Consider the following 22,165-nt stretch of genomic DNA (forward strand, 5'->3'; position numbering starts at 1 on the left):
TTGTTTGTTTGTTTTTTTTTAGCGCAGGATTTAGTAAGGTACAGTGAGATTTGGGACATGGCCCATGACTGCACCTGGAAATCAATACAACATTAGCGTAAGAGCAAAGATGTGAATGTTTTAGACTGAATGTTTTCACCACACCTATACATAGCTATGCTCAGCATGCAGACTTTTAGCTGCTGATTTCATTTGTCATAAAAATAGCGGATACAAACTATCACTACTACGTATTAGTTATTCAGATCAGGATCATCTTTTTTCACAAACCAAAAGTCTGTTCCACACAAGGTCATTTTGTTACACCAGGATAAATTTTACTTATCTGAAATTGAGCAGTGTGAGTGTGTACGTGTGGGAGCTCATGTATGAAGTGTGTCGGCACATCGGCTCACATTAATAATGCCGGAGGTCTGTAAACGGCAGTTTGTCACAAAGTCAGCACTCAGAGCTGAAACACACACCCTCATGAGAAGGAGTAACTAGAGCAAAAGATGGAGATACATGCAACACTTAAGTTGTCTCTTAAGTTATTTTGTGATTTTGTCAATTTATTAACTCTGCTTTGGCCAAATCTATAAAAAGTTATACATATTTTTAAAAAAAAAAGTAGATATAAAATTAATTATGTGCCGGCCAGTGACTTAGTTAACTGTCATCAGAACAGTGCTACCTCTTGTATATGCTGGTAGAGACTGGTTATGGCCAATAATGGCTGTGGAGAAAGGAAAGCTGTGGAGGGCTGCTGAAAGACTATCCACAAATGGGGCCTTAGACTAAAAAACATTTAAAGTTTAAAGTGTTATCTGTTGAATAATTCTGGACTGCATGAAATGGTAAAAATCTTTTTGACCTCCATGTCTGTACAAAATGATTTGCTTCATACCCCAACACTGTTCTGTTCTATGGTGTGGACTGCTGGGGGAGCACCATCACTACAGGAGACGCCAAGAAGCTCAGTAAGCTGAACGGAAAAGCCAACTCCATCACAGGACTGACGTGAGACTCGTTGGAAACAAACAGAGAAGAAAGTGGCAGCCAAAACTGGAGACAGTGATGAACAGTTTTGCCCATCTTCTCTATGTTATTCTGTTACTGTTGTAGTTTTGCACCTATACTGTTATTTTTCTGCACTGACATCTTTTTGTACTGTGTTATATGTATATAATGCAGATATACATATGTATATAACTCAACTGAGAAGAACAGTGTGAAACTGCTGTTACCACCATTTTTACTCATCTGCCCCCTGAAATGAACTCTCCTTTTTTTTTTTAAGCTTGAGGGGGGCTTTACATGTAAATTAGTAATTTCAGCAAGAAAGGCTAGCTAGTTTTCTGACTGAAAATCTAAATGTAGACCCTTACAACATGCTACAAAAACACATGATTGAATTGTATTACACTATAGCAAGTTTTCTAAATTGACAGGCAAGTTGAGACACCTACTTGTTCTGATTAGATGTTCCACATTTTCCATTTACAGAGCCTGGAGTGCCAGACAGACCAATTTTTTTTTTTTTTTTAATCTGGGAAGATACTCTGACAGCAATTAGAAGCTACTAGAAGGTGAGGCGAAATTCACCAGATATTACAAAAATATTTTATCACTTTAACTGCCTTTAAAGCTTTTCTTTTCTAAAGGAAATGGACAGGCAAATAGAGGTACAGACAGAGAAAGTAAACTGACAAGTGGTGACTTATATGCAGTAAGAACAAGCTTTGATAAGAGAAACAAAGAAAACAAAGTGACTGTAAATACAAAACATTTATTCAGAACACAAACCAGTCAAAGTGACACAATCAGTACTACTGTCACACACCATGTCTCTCACTGAGAGCAGTGTGTGTGTGTGTGTGTGTGTGTGTGTGTGTGTGTGTGTGTGTGTGTGTGTGTGAGAATGTGCGCGCTTCAGAGTATACAAGTTATTTGCCGGTGATCAGTGGATTCCTCAGCACCACGATGACCGAGTCTCCTCTCAGGAACATCTTGGAGATGTAACGGTCTTTATTCACTGGTTTGGACTTCTTCTTTCCCTTTCCGCTCTTAGGCACCTCAGTCCACATCTCCTTTACGTTCTCCAGGACCATGTTACAGTGTCTGCACATACACACAAACACACACACAGTGAGACTGGACAAGGAGCACAACATCCTGTAGAGATCACTGAGCTGCACTCTTCCATCACCACACAGACAGATGTACAGACTGGCTCAGACAGTTCAATACACAGAATAGAAACAGTTTATCAATATGGGAAGAAAAATTGCACATAGACACAACAATGTAGACAGACAGTTTGAGACGGACAAATTTATAGAAAGATGGATGTACACTCAGACAACACAGACAGAGGGATGGACAGACTGAGTAATGGATGAAGAGACAGGGACAGTATATTGGTTCTATATGCGAGCTGTAGGATAGAGATGTGTATCAGGCCTGGGAACCCAACAGAGAAGTCACAGGCATACACATTTGTTTACTTGTGACAAACAAATCCCACGTTCATTAAACTGCATGCTCCCATGTTAAAGTATCAGTGTTACAGGCAAATCACCTTGCTAGTCTATTTACACAATCGATAATCGATTTATTTAACCACTCATTTCAATCTTTGCCCTTTTAATGCAATGCATCAATTCCAATTGTCCAATCATTACTCCCCTAATAATTTCACTTATTCACAATACCTTCGGTTTCAGGGACTGTTCTCTAAGTAACGTGTCACATGATATATCTAAAGATTGGAAAGTATAGAAAATTCTCTCAAACATTCTCTGGCAGGAACCAAAAAAGACTGATAAATGTTTTACAGTAAGAAAACGTGTGTCCTGAATTCCACCAATATTGTGTCCACACCCTGGCGACTCTATCCTACGTGCCCCGATCATGTCCAACCTCCTTACACCCGTTAAAACGTGTGGTCTACAGGTGAACGGCTCCCCAACACCAAAAGAGACCAGACAATTCATCGGCATGAAGCTAGACCCGCGTCACCCTAATATGTGGCAAATAATGCACCCAAAAAGTCGAATTTAGGCAAGTTGCTATGAGTCATAAGATATCCTGTTAAGGATGCTAGGATGGCTGACTGCAGCTATTGCAGTAGTTCCTTTGGGTCTCCTGGAAGTGAAGGATTCAGAAGTGGGTTATCAGTCTGTGCATAGCCCCCAAATGCCTCAGCGATGCCCTTATCTCAGTGAGAGGGGCACCAGCTCTAGCTTAGTGCAGACATAAAGCTCTTCTCAAAAATGGGGTCCTCTTGATGGCCCACTGGAGAGAGATGATCACCACAGAAGCCTCCCTCACTGGCTGGGGGTCAGTGTGGCATCAGGAGCATGTGGATCAAGCAGCTGGAACTGAAGATGGTCCATCGAGCCCTCAAGCACCTCTTATCTGTTCTGAGATATTGCCATACATTGGTCTGTTTGGACAATTCATCAACCACCAGGGTGGCATAAAGGGGAAACGGTTATACATCTCAAATATATCTCAAACTTGTTCACCACCCCGAGTCTTGAGTTTCGGTTGCAATGTTGAAGTAGATATTTCTTTGAAGAAGAGGTTACACGTGAATTTCACTGGGGTATAAATATGAGGACACAGAGGTCAAATCCCCTTAGTCATTCATCAACATGGGGAAAATTAGACTACATCAGATTACACAAATTTGTTGCCCTTCATAAATCATGCTATGGCTATGAAAAATAGCTACATGCCCAAAAATCTCCATATGCACTGTTAGGCCAATAATTAAGTTTAAAACAAGCTGAGCTGTAATGAACATGCCTCATTTTTAATAGTCAGTTGAAGGAGTCCAACTGCAGGTTGAGTTAGAAAGATCTGAGAGATCTGGGGTAAAAGAGAGGGAGAGAGATGACCCTTCACACTAGCAACTGATAATCCACTCATGTCACTTGTTTGTCTCTTGTGAGAAAATGTATTCGATTAAATGCACTAATTTTTGTCTGATTTGCTACGTGCCAGGCTTCGTACTAGTTTAGTCGAAAATTTGGCAAAGCAAGCCAACTGTACTAAGTACACAAACTCACCAAAGGCACCAACAATCTCTGCTACTTCCTTACGAGCTTTACTTTTCTTTGTAATGTCTCTTTACACACTGAAGGAGAGGTTGTACATGGCAGGATAAGATGAAACCACTGTTATAATTTTCTTTTCTCAGTCTTTGATCATTAAACAGTAAATGGGAACTAACTGCAGGTAAGAACTTGCCTAATTTAAAAACATCAGACCACATGTGCCATCGGATTGGGCCGAGGAATCATTTAAGCCAGCTGTTTGAATGTTTTGCTTTATGTCGACATGCGTAGTTGAGAAAATCTCAAATCATATGTCACTTGTCATGCAATTGCTTTGAAGCTTGCTGCTGTCCCTGAAATCATGACTCTGTCGCACACACACAGAAAATTCTCTTGTCACATTCTAATGTGATCGTAAGGTAGGAAGCAGGTTATTTCCGTCATATATGATGCCGTCATATAAACCATACCTGAAATATTTGCAAAAATAAATAAACAAACATACATATGTACAGATGAGAACAAGAGACCCCCTACAGCGACACTCTCTCCACACTGGCAGTGAGTGCACGCTTCAGTGCTGTATTCAGTAGCGTAAGATCATGAAGGCCCTCATTACCTGTCGAAGGCTTTGACTCGACCCAGCAGCTTCTTGTTGTTGCGGCAGTTGATCAGCACCTGCGTGTTGTTCTTGACGGACTGCGTGAGGACAGACAGCGGCCCGGTGTTAAACTCCTCCTCCTCACGCTTCTGCAGCTCCTCAGGGGTCATCTCCGACTTTGGCTTATTCAAAAGACTCCTACACCACAACAACAACAAAACGAATTAAAACTAACACACACACGTATACATACACAAGCTCATCAAGGGTCAAGTGGCTTTATTGTCATATCAACCATATACAGCTGGTACAGTAGACAATGATACTAAACAACGCTCCTCCAAGACCATGGTGCTACACAAAACTAAATAAGACTACACAAAGTGCATGTGTGCAAACAGTGCAAGACAGTACAACTATTCCTAAACAGGACAATAGGCACAGTAAGGGATACTGTGTACCAGGACACAGTTCTTGTGTGGAATAAGGTGCAAAGAGATATTACAGTATAATAATGTAATAATAATGTAAATGCAAACATAATATACTAATGTTATTTCATTGTCGGCTTGTGGTTCATGGGAATAAAGATGAATAATTACTGTGCTCAAATGAGAACTCTGATTTCTATTAGACCTTTACACCATGCAGAGGTCTCCGAATTAAAAACTACTAAAACAGAGGCAAGAATCAAAAGATGAAACCTGGTAAGAAACTGATTTTTGACTAATATCATATACTTTTATTTCAAAGATGGTTAGAGGTTTAAACACTGACAGAAGGTAAATGGTGTGGATATTACTAGTGATTAGAAATATCTAGAGAGAGTGAGAGACCGATAGCAAAAGATAGAGAGAGAAAGAGGGAGAGAGATAGAGTGAGAGAGCAAGATAGATACATAGGTAGATAGAGATATAGAGACACAGATGGGGAGAGCGAGACAGATAGATCAAAAGATAGAGAGATAAATAGATAGACAGAGACAAAGAGGGAGAAAAATATATAGAGAGAGAAATAGAGAGAGATAGAGAGCGAGAGAGTACGAGATAGATGGAGAGATACAGAGAGACGGGGAGAGCGAGATAAATAGAAAGAGAGAGAAAGAGAGCGAGATGGATGGACAGAGAGAGAGACAGAGAGAAAGAGACTACTTATTGATATTTGAGCGGCAACGACGTTCATGCAGTTTGCAGGAATGAATGAATTACTCATGATTTATGGATGATGTTATCCAACAAATATCTAGCAATTCAACAGTAAACCATAAAGAATACGCCTCTACTAATTATTCACTAAAATGATCTGATTAGCATTACTTAATCATTTAACAATGCCTAGCTAGCGGTGTTGCTACACACAGCCTACACAGCTACCTTAGCCTTAGTGTGTAAGCCACCGCTGTAATTAAAACAAACTCTCCCAGAAAAACTTGTCGCACTGTAACTGTGGGAAAGAGGCAGATAAACTTACATTTTGTTTTATCCTCTGTTACAACTCTGACAGATAAAACAGGTAGCAGGTCTGCTAACACGCTGACTGAACGTCGCTGGTGATGGCGCCACTTCCGGGTCTAAACCGCCTCAAATAAAACTATTTCCGGGTCAGTCTCCGCCTCTGCTTTTGAACGCGTAGTTGCTTAAAGGTGTAATAGTTGATTTTTTTTGGTTCCTTACTTGTACAAATAACCCGGAATATATGTAGAACATTATGAAAAACAACGGATTAAGCCGTGGGCTTTGCAAAGGTTTATTAAGTCGCTAAGAAAACCCGTTTGGAAAACTGACTTCCGGTCCGAAAGATGTTTGTGTTTGGATGCCTAATTACGGAAGCCCTAAGAGGCCATGCATTGTTATTTTTTTCCGTCTTGTTTTCTCGTGATCTTGACATAACAAAAAGCTGTCTTCTCACGACGTAATTTTATCACAAGAAAAACCTCGAGCCTTGTGAATAGGACTGGTGTTGTGTGCACGTTGGCGTCTTCACCATCGCCATCGTTAGTTTAATAACTGTCCGCTGTAGAGATGGACTTTATCTCACATTAAGAGAGAGGGGTGTCGACCTGCCAGCCTCCTGACAGACATAGAGCGAGTTCCTGAGCAAAGTAAAAACTGAATTTGTTCTTCCATGATGCTGCGGGTTTGCGCTAAGCTTTTGCTGCCTCTAGAACAATAAAAACAACATGTTGTTATGTTGATTACACCGAAAAATTAAGTCAATATCAAAGAAAACAACTTTTGTTATGCCAGTATCACAAGAAAATCAAGTCAAGATCATGAGAAAACTAATGTTGAGATCACGAGAAAACAAGAAAAAAAACAAAACAATAATGCATGGCCTCTTAGGGCTTCCGTACCTGATTGTTAGAGACCTAATCTTAAAAAAAATAATAAACCTAATGCACCCTTAAATTGACTGAGCAAAAAGAGTACAAAAAAGAGAGAAATTTACTTCAAACTTACTTTGACCAACAAGATATTATGTGTTTCACAGATATTCCTTCATTTAAGAAAAATCGTAATGACATCAGGTTAAAAGTTTGCATCTGTCTTTCTGAAGATGATATAAACTGTATACCCACTCATTGCCTATATCAGTGGCTCTCAAAATGGAGTTTGTGATTTTTTAAAATTTTTTTGTTCTGTTACAGTAGTGGAAATCTCAACACAACATTATCAAAATGATTTATTATTGAGTTCTTATAGTGTTCCCAGGATAGGCTCTGGATTCACCATGAGCCTAATCTGGATAAAGCAATCACCAAAGATGTATTCATTCATGAATATATAATGTTCATAAAATAAATCTACACTGAGGGTGGTCTGTGGAATTTATTTTACAGTTCAAAGAGTAATTGGCTGCAAAAAGAGGTTTCAGAACCTCTGGCCTATGTAACTGCCTTTAAACTATTTGCATATCCCCTGAGCATCTTTTTGAATCCTTTTAGTTGTAATAATCAACCCGTGGTAGGCCACCACCCACACAATCTTCCTGACATTTCGGCTCTAATTCCATTGCTTCCATGTCATTGTTAACAAATCTGTTAAAACTCTGCCAGATTGTGTTCTTGAAATTAGGCCTGGAGACAGTGAGGATCTTGGCAAAACATTTTAAAAATTATTTTTTGTTGATTTTGCCTTCTGTTTTGGATTGTCGTCATGTTTGGGACATTTCAATTAAATATTTGAATAAGCCGAATGCTTCAAAACCACAAGGTTTATCACCATAAATGAATTAGATGCATTTAACATAGACATTCAACTGAAATATCCTAAAAAATATGAAATGTAATTGTATCCACTAGCAAGAAAACAATCCAACGCTTAAGGCAAAATCAACAGAAAATAGTTAAAAAAGAATTTTGAAAATGTTTTGCAAAGGTCATCTCTGTTCCCAGACCCGGTCTCAAGAACACAATCTGGCTAAGTTCTAACCGATTTGGTAAGACGGACTCTGAAGCAATGGTATTAGAGCTGAAATGGAAGATTGGGTGGGAGGTGGCCTACCCTGGATTGATTATTACAACTGAAAGGATTTAAAAGCTGCAGATGGATTGGAGGCAGTTATATAGGCCAGAGGTTCTGACAACTTTTTTTTTTTTTTTTTTTTTTTTTTTTTTAACCAAGGACTCTTTTAACTGTAAAATGAATTCCCCTGACTACCCTTAAGTGTAGATTTACTATTTATTATTATTGTGAACATAATACATTTGTTAATTAATTCATCTTCAGTAATTGCTTTATCCTGGTCAGGGTCCTGGTGAATCCAGAGAACCATTTCAACCCAAACAGAACTGAAGGGGTTAAATGCTCAAACACATAAGCACAGAAACCAGCAGTCTAAACTTCTACACTCTCAAACCCTCTCATCACAGGTATATAGTGTGTGTGTGAGGTTTAAGGCACAGGGTATCTTCAGAATGGAACACGCTGCTCAAGTTTAAAATAGCAGATTTATTTACGGCATTGATAGAGATCAGATTGTGAAGTATGAGTTATGATCTGCACTGGCACCATCGTGAAATCATTTATTACACACACTGACAGCTAAAGTATGAAGTTATTAGTCCTTCAGAACACACTCTTCACCTATCAGTATCTGGGATTTGAACTCTTTCCCAGATAACCTTTCTGTTGTTACAGAACTTTAATCACTAGTCTTGTCTTAAATATGCATTTCTGATGAGTGATATATAGCTATAGTGTGAGGGAAACATTACACTGATCCATGACGGATCTCTTTTTATTTGCATCATTTATCAGACACCACACATTCTTCATGCACAAATCACATGCTTGCTTCCTGCAGCTTTCCAGATTTGCATATCCTGCCATACTAATTTAAAAAATGTAATGTGATAAGAGTGAATTTTAGTAAAAGAGTGGTGTGTATAAATTTCTGATATAATCTCCTGATGCACCTCAGTGGTTTAGGAAACAGAGATAAAGCTGTGGTGTCACACAGAGGCAAACATTCTCACAATAAAGCTCTTACTCCTAAATTTCTTACTCCTAAACATCCAAATACAATAAATAATTTACATAACAACATGACAAATCTGTTCCTAGTGTTAGGCTAACTCTCTGCCTTAGCAATTGGTGCAAGTTCAGCATGTGAAAGTATAAAGGAGTAATGTTTATTGTATTTAAGACTAATATTTGTGGGATGGCTAAATATGGTATTTAAAAAGTCATAACTATGGACACAATGTCACTATTTAACATAATATTATATTATAATAGTATAATATTATGTTTTTTTTTTAATTTTCCAGTTACATTCTTACAAATCTTTAGAAATGATTGCAGAAATGACTGTAACACACACACAGTGTACCCATAAGGTATCATTTAAAGTCCAAACTTCAGCTGATCCAATACAGTCGCATATTTTGCTGGACTCTATTCAGAACTGGTGACTTAATTTCAAAAGATATATCAATATCACTGCAGGGAATGTTTTCATAGTTCAAATTCCATATTCAGAGTTGCTTTTTGCAGCTGTGGTCCATTCAGAGTATTAAAATGACCTGTATGTAGTTCACACCTCTGAGGTAGAGGTATGTGAGAGGGGATTTTTCCCCAGTAATGTCCAGACCATCACCTTTAAAGAGATGCACGTGCCTTTAATTACAAAAAAAAAAAAAAAAAGATTCAAGCAAAATCATGAGTAAGAGTGCTGCTGGACTGAATGTGCATGTCTGTGATATGGTTGCAGGTAATCACAGCTGTTCTGATATTCAGCACAACAGCATGATTGTGAGTGTGATATTGCCGACACAATATGGCCAAATATTTAGTTTATTTTCGCTCCGTTAACAAAATTAGTTGCCAAAGAAGTCACAGCTGGATAGAGCATTACATGTTGCCATGCCAATGCACAGACTGACAGCCCATAATAAATGTAGTAATGGTTTCAGTGTACAATGTAATGAACTGTTGCTAGACATGTTGCTAGACCCATAGGATTTTACAAACACTGAAATATATCTGTGCTTGTTATACTAAATATCAGCACTCTTGGAATGCCGAGTGTCCAATCAGATATGGGGACTGAAAATAATTGCTGTATAAAGAGGAATAAAAATGCAGACTAAAGAAGCAGATCATGTTTTTTTTCCTTTTCTGTCAATTGCAATGAGATGTAACATAAAAGCAAAAGACAATCTAAAAAATAACAAATAAAACTAAAGACTAAAACTCTTATAAATAAAGACTAATTGTAATTCATTTTTCCTTTTCTTCTCCTCATTTTTCTTTTTCTTCTATTCATTTTTCTTTTTTCTTTCTTTCTCATATTTACTTTATACAATACTGTATATCTCTATTCATTTCATTTTATCGCTGTTTGCACCGCACTGCCACTTTAATTCCACTCCAATTTGCTGCTTATATCCAAAAATATTTACACCCCACTGCACCACATCACACTCTTACACTGTATTCTTTTATATATATATATATATATATATATATATATATATATATATATATATTATTTCATTTATAATGTTAATTACTTTTAGTATATGTTCTAACTCTCTGTGCTTCTGTAATATGTGAATTTCCCTCTCTCTCTCTCTCTCTCTCTCTCTCTTTCTATCTATCTGTCTATCTACAGTGATATGTAACTAAGATGTCCAGCTGAGTATGTTGGCAATATTGTTGCATGAATATTCCCAGTTGTAACTATCACAATCACTTGCTTATTTGTCTTAATTTAATAATATGGCTTCCATTCTCATTATTAGCATATAAAATAGCACTTGATCCAGCACTTCCTATCATTTTTCAGTGTTAATTTCAGTATTAACTCTTCACTGTAACTAGTCTCTGAATGTGGTCCTTCATAATTTATGACCATTAAAACAATCTGATTGAAATAAACCGATGTTCGACAACATAATCATTTTAATCGAGGACGTTCTATGAAAACCTTGTAAAATGACAATAAAAACAACAACAACAGCAACGACAACAACAGTCTGCCTATCACTCTATAACATTTGGATGAGACATTTACTGAATCTATTGCACAAATAGATTTCATACACATGGGTATATTAATAATAATAATAATAATAATAATAATCTCATTAACTGTATAAACAGTGTGTCCTTCTAATGTGTATAAATTACTCTGGCTTGCAAGTGCAGCTTTTCATACAGAGGTTACAGCAGCCTCATGGATGGATGGATGGATGGATGGATCAGCGTGACAGATGGACTGATGGATGGGTGGATGGACAGATGATGGATAGGCAGCTGAATGGAAGGATAGATAGATAGATAGATAACATGAAGCTATGGGTAAATAAAATCTTCATGTGTTTAATGTTTTATTGAAGCTATAACATGTTCAGTCTTTCAGCTGGGTTATTTTATATCACATGTACTTTAATCATCATCATCAGTTGTTTTTCCCTACAGAGCGCGTGCAGTGCTGAGGTTAAAGGGGCAGTACATGTGGAAGTCTGAGCGCTGTGCAGGACGGGAAAAGTCCAGGAAAGCGCACGGGGGAGCTGAGAGTGGGAGAGAGGATGAGAAGGAAGAGGATGAGAAGGAAGCTGCGTACAGGTTGTGCTCGATGGCGGAAGGAGCGTGATGCGCTCGGTAAAGTAGATGATACTGCTGAACTGTGAGTTGAGGCTGAAACAGGAAGTGTGACCCGTGCACGGGCCAGGAGAATGAACCCGGCAGCACGAGCCCCGGGGTGTCACTCGGGCGCGCGCTCTGTCTCAGCGCCGGGTCGGAGCGCGCGCGCCGCCGCCGCCGCTGCCGCAGTTTGCGCGCGCCGGTGCCGCTGATGAAGAAATCGTCACCGCCAGACGGATCGAGCGTCCAGTAGCTGCCTTTCCCCGGGTCATCGGAGCGCCGCGGCACTTTGATGAAGCTCCGGTTCAGGCTCAGGTTGTGGCGGATGGAGTTCTGCCAGCTGCGCCGGTTCCGGTTCCGGTAGTACGGAAAGTTTTCTGTGATAAAGTCATAAATGCTGCTAAGCGTGAGGCTGCGCTGAGGACTCCGCAGAATCGCCATCATAATGAGCGCGCTGTAGCTGAACGGAGGCTTCTCCTCCTTCACCGCTCCCTCGCTCCGTCTGTCTCTGTCTTCGCCGCGCGCGCTCGCCTGGTGTCCGCCGCGCGCTCCTGCAGCGGCTCTAATCACGTCTCTGTCGCGCCGCAGCAGCGGACTGATGATGCTGAAGCAGGAGGACGTGTGGAAAACTCGACCTGCGGAATTCAGCTCCTCCAACATTACAGCGCGCGCGCACACACACACACACACACACACACCGGAGAAACTTTTCCACACTGCTTACAGAAAAAACACACAAAAAAACATTAACACCGGCACAGAAATGTGAAACCCGAGTCATGCGTCTCTGTGCCACTGCGTCTCTCCGACTGATGAACAGACCCTGAAGCTGGACTTTAACACTTCTGAACCTCATCAGCCCGGGCACAATGTCATTCTGTCCCGCCCCCTGCTTCATACCCCTCCCCACTGACCCACAGGGGAAAAAATTAATACACTCCTGGGCAAAAAAAAAAAGGGCCAAAATGGCAAATGTTGCACTTTTAATGGTCTTAACAACAAATCATTGGTCAGAAAACTATCAAGAATTAAACAAATGCACTCCTGAGAGCTCCTGTGCCACCATTTGCTCGTTTACTTCTGCTGTTTGGGGAAAAGCTAGAAACAGGGAAATTCATTTCACATCCATCCATTTTCTGTACTGCTTATCCTACACAGGTTTGCATGGGACTCGGGACACAAGGACACCCTGGACATGGTGTTGACCGATCACAGGGCACATTCGCACACTACGGGCAATTTTTGGAAATGCCAATCAGCCTACAACGGATGTCTTTGGACTGGGGGAGGAAACCGGAGTACCTGGAGGAAACCCCTGAAGCATGGGGAGAACATGATAAATGATAATGATAAATTGAAATGACAGATATTCATTTGTTGAGTTTGGCCTTTTAAGTTAGCTTGTGACAGTGCATTCAGGCCAAATCAAGCATATCTGTCACATCTTATAACGCGTTAGCTATTTGTGTGAAAATCTGACTACACACCTAGTGTTCAATATGATAACACTCTCTGTTGTTTTTAACGTGTATTTTTAGAGTGTAGCTGCAGCCTTGTCTCAGCTTGGGTGCAAGTGTGAGGGAATACAGGACAGTTGAAATTTGAACACAAAAACTGAGCAAATAAGGAAGTAATCCAATGATATCCAATGTTTTATTGAAAGGTTTGTTGATGAGATAAATGACATAACCTTGCATAAAAGATCAGCTGTAACTCCATAACTTTTTACATCATATACAGTTATAGACCTTCATGTCAGTAACATTAGGTGAGGTATCATATGCTTTTTGTTTTTGGCAACTTTTGTCAAGTCTTTGTCATCATCTAGTCATTGATTTGTTTAGTGTATTTACCTCTGTCTAGTTCTCCCCTAAATGTTTTTTATTTACAGTACTATTCAGAATAATCACTCGTCAAGAAAATGAACAAAAATCACTATATAAAAAGAACAATACATGCATCAAGTGATATTTTGAGCCCAAGCATACAGGGATATGTATTTTTCTTGAAAACACTGGTTTAATTAATCAATATTTTATGACACCGACCCTGGAGAGAAAAACAGAACTAAGTCTCTTCCTGTATTGCCTTACAAGGTTGGAAACTTGTAGAGGCATCAATGTCCACTCCTCCGTGCATTTTAAACTCACTATAAACTCACTTACAGTGGGGTCCAAAAGTCTGAGACCACTAGTGAAAATGATGTAATTTTCATTTTCATTACATTTTCATTACAAATTATATTAGTGACAACAATGAAGTGAGTGAAAAGTAGAATCTTTGAAACATTTTCTTTAGAAACAGTTTCTTAGTATTTGATATGTCCCCTTTTTGCTATAAAGACAGTGTGCACTCGAGCCGGCATGGACTCCACAAGTTTGTGCAAAACCTTATGATCCATTTTAGACCAAATCCATCGGAGTGTCGTCTGAACACATTCTTCAGTACAAGAGATTATGCATGAGTAAAATCTGACCTTTTGTACAAAGCATTTAACATGGTCAGAAATACAAATTTTCTTACATATAAATAGGGACCTAGAAATGGTGCATAATCTTGAATATTAAATATTCAAGATATTCAATATTTACTTCCTTTGTTTTAAATATTTCAGAATTCTAAAACCTTCCGATTATTAGCTATTTTAAATGAAAAAAAAAAAAAAAATCCCAGATTTCCAATGTGGTCTCAGACTTTTGGACCCCACTGTATATTCTTAGGATTGTGCACATGGACTTTCCTCTTCAATTCAGACCACAGAGTTTCACTAGAGCTCAAATACTAAGATTGAGATTGTAACTGCAAACCACTATAACCATTTGTGTGTGAATATATAAGTATAAAAGGCAGAAATGATACTCTTACGCAGTCCCCTTTTGTTACCAAATATGCTGATGGTGTGCATGATCAGAAAGTTAGATTCTGGTTTCATCTGAAACATGATGACAATTGTAATTCCAGTTCTCAAGACGCCTGGTAAGGTTCGAGTGCTGCGTTTTTTTTTTTTGTTTTTTTTTTTAGATGCTGTCAGGAAGTGCTTCTTTCTTGCAATGCATCTAAACACTGGAGTGCACTGTAAAACTGGAACTGGTGAAGGCTTGTGATTATCACATTGATTTACAAGCCTTAATTTCTTAGTAATTTCATACTTTTGTGTTTCCTGTCTTTCCCTGTTATGAGAACATTCTCTTAGAGTATCTAATGATGGGTCATTAAATCAGAATCTGTTGGATTTGGTGCTTACATAGGAGGTTAGGACAAACTATACAAAATTAATAATAAACAACAAGTGAAATGCACACAAGGATTTCATGAAATACAGTATCTGCAGAGTGCAAGAGTCATTTAAACATTAGTTTTAGACAATGAAACCTTCAGAATGTGTGGTTTATTGGTGTCTTGAGTGTGTGTAGTGAGGAATACAACTTCTCTCCTGGACACTGCGTGTCTGCAACGTCTCTGTGTCCCAAAATCACAAAGTCGGGCTGTAAATATCCCTTGGCCACTCCGTGCTGGATCAAAGCACGCACGGCTGACAGAGCCTGCACGCTCGGCGACTCATCTGAGAGGAGGGAAATCACATCAATGCAACTGAAGGTTAAGATGAAGATTAAACATGTAAGGGTGTGTGTATCATTGTGCCAGGTTTGTGCTCTCACCATTAAAGTTGCCCATAAAAGCAACACCGACAGAGCTATGGTTATGTGTTTTCGCGTGTGCTCCTACGATGCCCCAGCCACGACCTTCATACATCACACCAGCCTGGTCCACCAAAAAGCTGAACATGCAAAATTAACCGTTAACTTAACAGTTAACTCCCAGCATTCAATTGTAAAGAGTGGAACATTATAGAACAGCCAAGACACACACACACTATGCTCCACATATCTTTTCCTATTACAGATACAATGTGCGGGTCATTTACAGACAAGCTGAAGGAAAATGTTGTGCTAGGCCGATGAGACAGAGCACTGTTAAGTAGTACACATTACAGGAAGGTTAACCATAACAATATTCACTGACTTGTAGCCGATGTCTGCGAAGTTGCGCTCGTGGATGTGTATTTGCTGAATATGTATTAGTTGAGCGATGCTCTGTGTGCGATTCCAGCAGCTCCCCATTGCTGTGTGATGGATAATAAGCTTATCAGCAGGTTTGTGTAATCTTTCTCTGATCTGAACATCCACTGCCTTCCACGCACTGCGAGGGATCACCGTCACTGCACACAAGAGAGATGGGTCAACAACAGCCTCATCCTCATCCTCAGCCAGTAAATGTGTGTGAATTTATAAACAAATTATTTTAAATCATCTCTAAACTAGCCACTACATGCTATACATGTAACTGAGAAGATTTAATTGATTGAATTAGAAGAATTAATGAAAATAAATACTACCTGTATTTATTAATTAATAATTAATAGAGTTCAGAGAGGTGTTGTCAGTCTGGATAAATAATCACAGTAAAAGCCTTCAATACTGATTTATCAGTATGCTATTCTATATGACGGGGTTATCAACTTTTTGTAACTGTAAAATAAATTCCACGGATCCCCACAGTACAGATTTATATAATGAACTTTATTTAAATGCGTGCAATAATAATGCTTTTTATTCCTGAACTTTTTACCAACAGATCACATTAGATCCAAGATGTCGTTATTTATAGTCTTACTTGTTTTTCAGTTGTAGGCAAAAAACTCTAACAACTCAAGAATATAACTTATATCTGGGACGTTTTACAGCACTGGAACAAAACTGTATTACTGCAGGTTGGGATAAGCAGAAAAAAAAATAATTCTAAAATATTTTTTAAATAGTTTTAAAATGAAGGGGGGGGGGGGGGGGGGGGGGGGGAGAGAATAAGGTGTAAAGGTGCAGTAACAGCCATTAACATGTCTAATAAAAGTTATTCTTGTAGTTTAAGCACCAAGATGATCAATCCATTATGACATGCTGATTATTAAAATTATCTCCATGTCACATTTTCACTGATATAGCCTATAGGCTAAATACTTAACCAATTTATGAACATATAATTTAATGCCACCTCAATAAAGAGCGTTGGTATATTCTGTTATGGCCATTTTTTGTACAGAAAAAAATTTCCACATGTTAACTTTTCCCATGAGATCTGACTGTACTTTTTTATGCAACAGATATCAATTTACAAAACGATGACAAGTTATAATTATAAATAGCACAAAAAAGGGAACAGGGATGACTAATACAACACAGACTGCCAGTAAACTAAAATGTGCAATAATAAATAAGATTGATAAAAAATATATATATATATACGTGACATTCATAATAACCCATACATTTTACCGATTTTCAGTCTTTTATGGTTATTTACCAACCTAAAAGCGCTTATTAGTGAGGTCAAATCTGTGAAAAACATTAAAGTTTGGTCCGATTACACTTCCTGCTAGCTAACTGAAAAGCTGCTGACGTAATTGCTGCACACTTCACGCGAGGTAATCTCTGTGTAATTGCCTAGCAACAGCTGATACGCAACATTCTAGCTAACTAAGCTAATAATGCTTATTTTTTCTAACTGATTTAGTAAGAGTCTGTTTCACAGAGAAAATGCTGTTAACTAATAAATACACTGTTAAACACACACACACACACACACACACAGAGTTCATATACTCCTAAATATATATATAAATAAGTAAATAAGTAAGTAAGTAAATAAATAAGCTACATGTGGAGAAATTTAAATAAAATCCAGTGTAGAGCCTGGCTTACCTGTACTGTATTCAGCTGCTCCTGTCATGTCTGTGTGTGTATCACTGTGTGTGTTACTGTGTGTGTCAGTGTCAAAGTGTGTGTCAGTGTCAGTGTGTCACTGTTTATAAGTGTCAGTGTGTGTGTGTGTGTCTAAACACGAAAAATGAGAGCAATTTATAAACACTCCGCAGGTTAAAGCAAGTTGCTGAGGGCGGACATGTTTCAGCATTTCCTTGTGGAATTTTCGCGTGAGAGAGTCAGCTACACACTTTTACACACACACACACACACACACACACACAGAAACTACAGCAGTTCAGCACATATGGACTTTGGCGCAGGGCGGAATTGCCGCTCTGAGGACATGCAGTGTATTGAGCAGAGGTGTAATTTACACTGGGGACACAGGAGACATGTCCCCATCACTTTGTGCCATGTGTAATAGTGGACACTCCACATATAAGCGAATTTCTGAAATAAAATTAAAAAAATGGCTGACGCGTAATCTTCTGTAAACTTTGCAGGCTAGCGGCGTATAGCTACAAGAAAGGTACAAGTGAGGTAGGAGTGCTGAGAGACTGCAGCCATGTTTATGTTTAACTGCAGCTCTGCCCTGCCAAAGTAATAATAATAATAAGAAGAAGAAGAAGAAGAATGAAGATAAAGAAATAGGCTAAACAAACTTTAAAATTAAGTCGCCCTTGTAGAAAAAAAAAATCCTGCTGGAATTTCAGTTTGTCCTGTAGGATCTTACTTGATTCTTAGAATCTTATTGGACACTGTGATTTCAAGTTAAAGTTCAAGTGAAGTTTATTGTCATTTTAACCATATACAAGTACATAGTGAAACGAAACAACGTTTCTCTAGGACCAAGGTGCTACATAAGACAAACACAGAACAACACAGAACTACAAGAGACTACATAAATTTATACATAAAGTGCACAAGTGCAAACGTGTAGACAGCACAAGACAGTACAGTGACTACAGCGCTGACCAGTACACAGTTCTGTTTAAAAGTGAACCTAGTGACAATAGTGCAAAGAGTACAAGAGTACAATACAAGTAGCTGAAATAGTGTAAACATAAGTGTGAACATAAGAGTAGCAGCCTATGTACAGTATAATAAGTATTGTAGCAGCATAAACATGTGGAAAAACTTGCAAAAAAATTACAGAGAGGATGGAGGATGCTCAGTGTGTGTGTATATATGTATGTGTGTGTGTGTGTGTGTTCCTTCAGTCCAGTTTCTGAGTATTGAGGAGTCTGATGGCATGGGGGAAGAAACTATTGCACAGTCTGGTTGTGAGGGCCCGAATGCTTCAGTACCGTTTACCAGACGGCAGGAGGGTAAAGAGTGTGTGAGAGAGGTGAGGGGGGTCATCCACAATGCAGGTGTTTTTGCGGATGCAGCGTGAGGTGTAAATGTTCATGATGGAGGGAAGAGAGACCCTGATGATCTTCTCAGCTGTCCTCACTATCCGCTGCAGGGTCTTGCGATCCGAGATGGTGCAATTCCTAAACCAGGCAGTGATGCAGCTGCTCAGGATGCTCTCGATTTCTTTTAAAACAGAATTTCTGTTTGTCCTGTAGGATCTTATTTGATTCTTAGAATCTGATTGGACACTGTCCAATATTAGAATCCCGTAGAAATTTCTTATTGGAATCCTTTAGGATTTTTTGATAAGGACATTTCTGAGTTTGTATGTACTCGAGTCTTCAGGACAGTGAAGATTCCACTAACATGACAAGCTGTGTTTTTTGTCTGTATATAGCTCCTATAATGTAACTCAAAACAGGAACTTACTCCTGTGCCGGGAAACTTGCTGATTTTACAAAGTGCTGACACATCTTCCATAAACGTTAAATAACTAGAAAATCCTAACAGTAAACTTCACCATATTAACTATTATAGTTACTACCACCCTTTATGGCCAAATGTGTGTGACAGGTTGACTATCACACCCATAATTGTTGCCACATAGTTGAAGCACACAATTGTACAGGATTCTTTGTATGCTGTAGTATTCCAATTTCCTTTCACTAGAACTAAGAGGCCCAAACCTGTTCCAGCATGACAATGCCCCTGTGCACAAAGCCAGGCCCATGAAGACATGGTTTGCCAAAGCTAGAGTGGAAGAACTCGAGTGGCCTGCACAGAGCCCTGACCTCAACCCCACTGAACACCTGTGGGATGAACTGGAACACCGACTGCACCCCAGACCTCTACGCCCGGCATCAGTGCCTGATCTCACTAATCCTCTTGTAGCTGAATGAGCACAAATCCCCACAGCCACGCTCCAAAATCTAGTGGAAAGTCTTCCCAGAAGAGTGGAGGTTATTGTAACAGCAAATGGGGTCCAACTCCATACTAATGCCATGCCTTTGGAATGGGTGTCATGGTCAGGTGTTCACATACTTTTGGCTATATAGTATATATTCTAGTAGTGAGGTGTCACTACTGTTTTTAATCTTGTAGCTTGTAGTTAAACAATTTTATATTTGTGAGGCGCTGGCAAATTTTCTTAACATACACAAATGACATATTTAACGCAGATAGCTGAACATACATGGCAAAATAACATAACTGCACCCATGATTGACTTGCCTGAATAACAACTAATGCCAAACCAAGAGGGTTTTTTTTGCCAGTTACAGGACTGAGAGCATAAATGATGGATTAAGATAGACTATTTAGATATTAGTCTATTAAGATAGACCGTTATTATATTTATTTTTATCTTCACTGTGATTGCTGTTAGACAGTGTCTCAAAAAGTTAGACACCTGGCCCTATTTTATGAATCATTTAGTATTGGCTAAATTCTTCTTCTCCAGCCAAGGTGTACATTTAGGATCTATCACTTCACAGAGGACACCGAGAGTCAACTTTGAATGCGAGGTACTTGTCGGAATATATTGCGCACAACAATAATTATTATTTGCCCATTCAGCATTACTGAGTCCAGGTTAGGAAGCCTGGAGCGTAGTCAGTTCATCCCAAAGGTGTTCAGTGGGGCTGAGGTCAGGGGTCTGCAGGCCATTCAAGGTCTTCCACTCCAACCTTGGCGAACCATTCATGGACCTCGCTTTGTGCACGGGAGCATTGTCATGCTGGGGCCTCTTAGTTCCGGTGAGGGGACACTGTAATGCTACAGCATACAGAGACATTTTATACAATTGTGCGCTTCCAACTTTGTGGTAACAGTTTGGGGAAGAATCACAGATGGGTGTGATGGTCAGGTGTCCACAAACCTTTTGCCACATTTTATGTAAAATCTAGGTCTACATGGATAATATAAATGACATAATATAAATACATAATAAATGTGGTTTTCTGTGTTGACATGCAAAGATTTTTGTCATTCCAATTAAAAGATATTCAGACTCTGAATGAATTCTTTATATGTATCCTAAACCAGACAATCTGTATTTATGCATGTTACATATATTCCAGCCAAAATTGTACGCACGCCTTTTGCTATTAGTGTTACCATACTAATGATGAGCGCAACAGTCCAGCGTATTTCTTGTTGAATTTGTTTTTGAAAAGCGCAATGTAAACATTTATCATCATTATGATTCTTATTATAGGTCGATATTAACAATTCTATGTATCCTAAGGCCAGTTATATCATCAGGTGTTTTTCTCCATAATTAAATAAGGAAACTATGCTGATGTTTCTAAATAAATATATTTATAAAAAAAAAAAAAAACAGTCTGACATTAACAATATCTCAACCTTAATACATAAACAGATTAAATATGTACAGTCCCCTCCAAAAGTACTTGAACAGCAAGGCTAATTCTTTTGTTTTTGCTATACACTGAAGACATTAAAAGATACATCAAAAGATGAATATGAGAAGACTGATCAGAATTTCAGCTTTCATTTCCTGATATTTACATCTAGTTGTGTTAACTTAGAAAATGGCACCTTTTGATTGAACCCACCCATCCCCCAACTGATCAAAAATATCGGAAAATGTGACTGACAGGTATTTCTTGTTTCCCAGGTGTGCCCTGTTAGTGATTCATTTTATTCATTGTTTAAACAATGTCTATTTTGTTGTTGTTGTTTTTTTTTTTTGAGCCCTGGGTTTCTGTGAAGACTGCATTTGTTGTTAAAAAACAAACCAAGATGAAGACCAGAGAGCTGTGTACGGGAGAAAAGAAGCCATTCTGAAGCTGAGAAAAGAGGGGAAATCGATCAGACATTGCACAAGCATTGGGCATAGCCAATACAACAATTTGGAATGTCCTGAAAGAGAAAGAAACCACTGATGTACTAACAACCAGACATTGAACAGGTCGGCCAAGGAAAACAGCAGCAGATGATGAAAGGAACATTGTGAGAAACAACAGGCAGTGGCATCACCAACAACTTCTACACGGCAGGGATCAAGGTATCACAGTCCACCGTTTGAAGAAGACTTCGACAGCAGAAATATTGAGGCCATACCACAAGATGCAAACCACTCATCAGCAGTGAGAATCAGAAGGCCAGAATGGAATTTGCAAAGAAATACAGAGATGAGCCACAAAAGCTGGAAGCAATATTAACCTGAGGTACTAGCTGAGGTACAAGCCTGGAAAAGCATCACAAAAGAAGAATGCAACAGTTTGGTGATGTCAGTTATTGCAAGCAAGGGATATGCAACCAAATATTTAATGTTATTTACTTTAAAACTAT

The 22,165-nt window shown here is 38.9% G+C and overlaps 2 protein-coding genes across 2 annotated transcripts; both read right to left on the reverse strand.

Moving 5' to 3' along the window:
- Nucleotides 1-1,748: 1,748 nt before the first annotated feature.
- snrpd2 (small nuclear ribonucleoprotein D2 polypeptide) lies at nucleotides 1,749-6,264 on the reverse strand. The gene is made up of 3 exons (XM_026913365.3): nucleotides 6,115-6,264; nucleotides 4,663-4,842; nucleotides 1,749-2,100 (listed from the first exon to the last, which is right to left on the reverse strand). Coding segments are annotated over exons 1-3 (357 nt in total). The 5' UTR covers nucleotides 6,117-6,264; the 3' UTR covers nucleotides 1,749-1,925.
- A 7,089-nt stretch (nucleotides 6,265-13,353) lies between these two features.
- Nucleotides 13,354-17,795, reverse strand: pglyrp5 (peptidoglycan recognition protein 5). Its single transcript, XM_026913364.3, has 4 exons — nucleotides 17,492-17,795; nucleotides 15,759-15,954; nucleotides 15,395-15,513; nucleotides 13,354-15,297 (listed from the first exon to the last, which is right to left on the reverse strand). The coding sequence occupies exons 1-4, from the start codon at nucleotides 17,517-17,519 to the stop codon at nucleotides 15,110-15,112; spliced, it is 531 nt and encodes a 176-aa protein (XP_026769165.2). The 5' UTR covers nucleotides 17,520-17,795; the 3' UTR covers nucleotides 13,354-15,109.
- Between the last annotated feature and the right edge of the window lie 4,370 nt (nucleotides 17,796-22,165).

The sequence above is a fragment of the Pangasianodon hypophthalmus genome, chromosome 6 (genome assembly GCF_027358585.1).
Source record: "Pangasianodon hypophthalmus isolate fPanHyp1 chromosome 6, fPanHyp1.pri, whole genome shotgun sequence".
In the NCBI taxonomy this organism is placed as follows: domain Eukaryota; kingdom Metazoa; phylum Chordata; class Actinopteri; order Siluriformes; family Pangasiidae; genus Pangasianodon; species Pangasianodon hypophthalmus.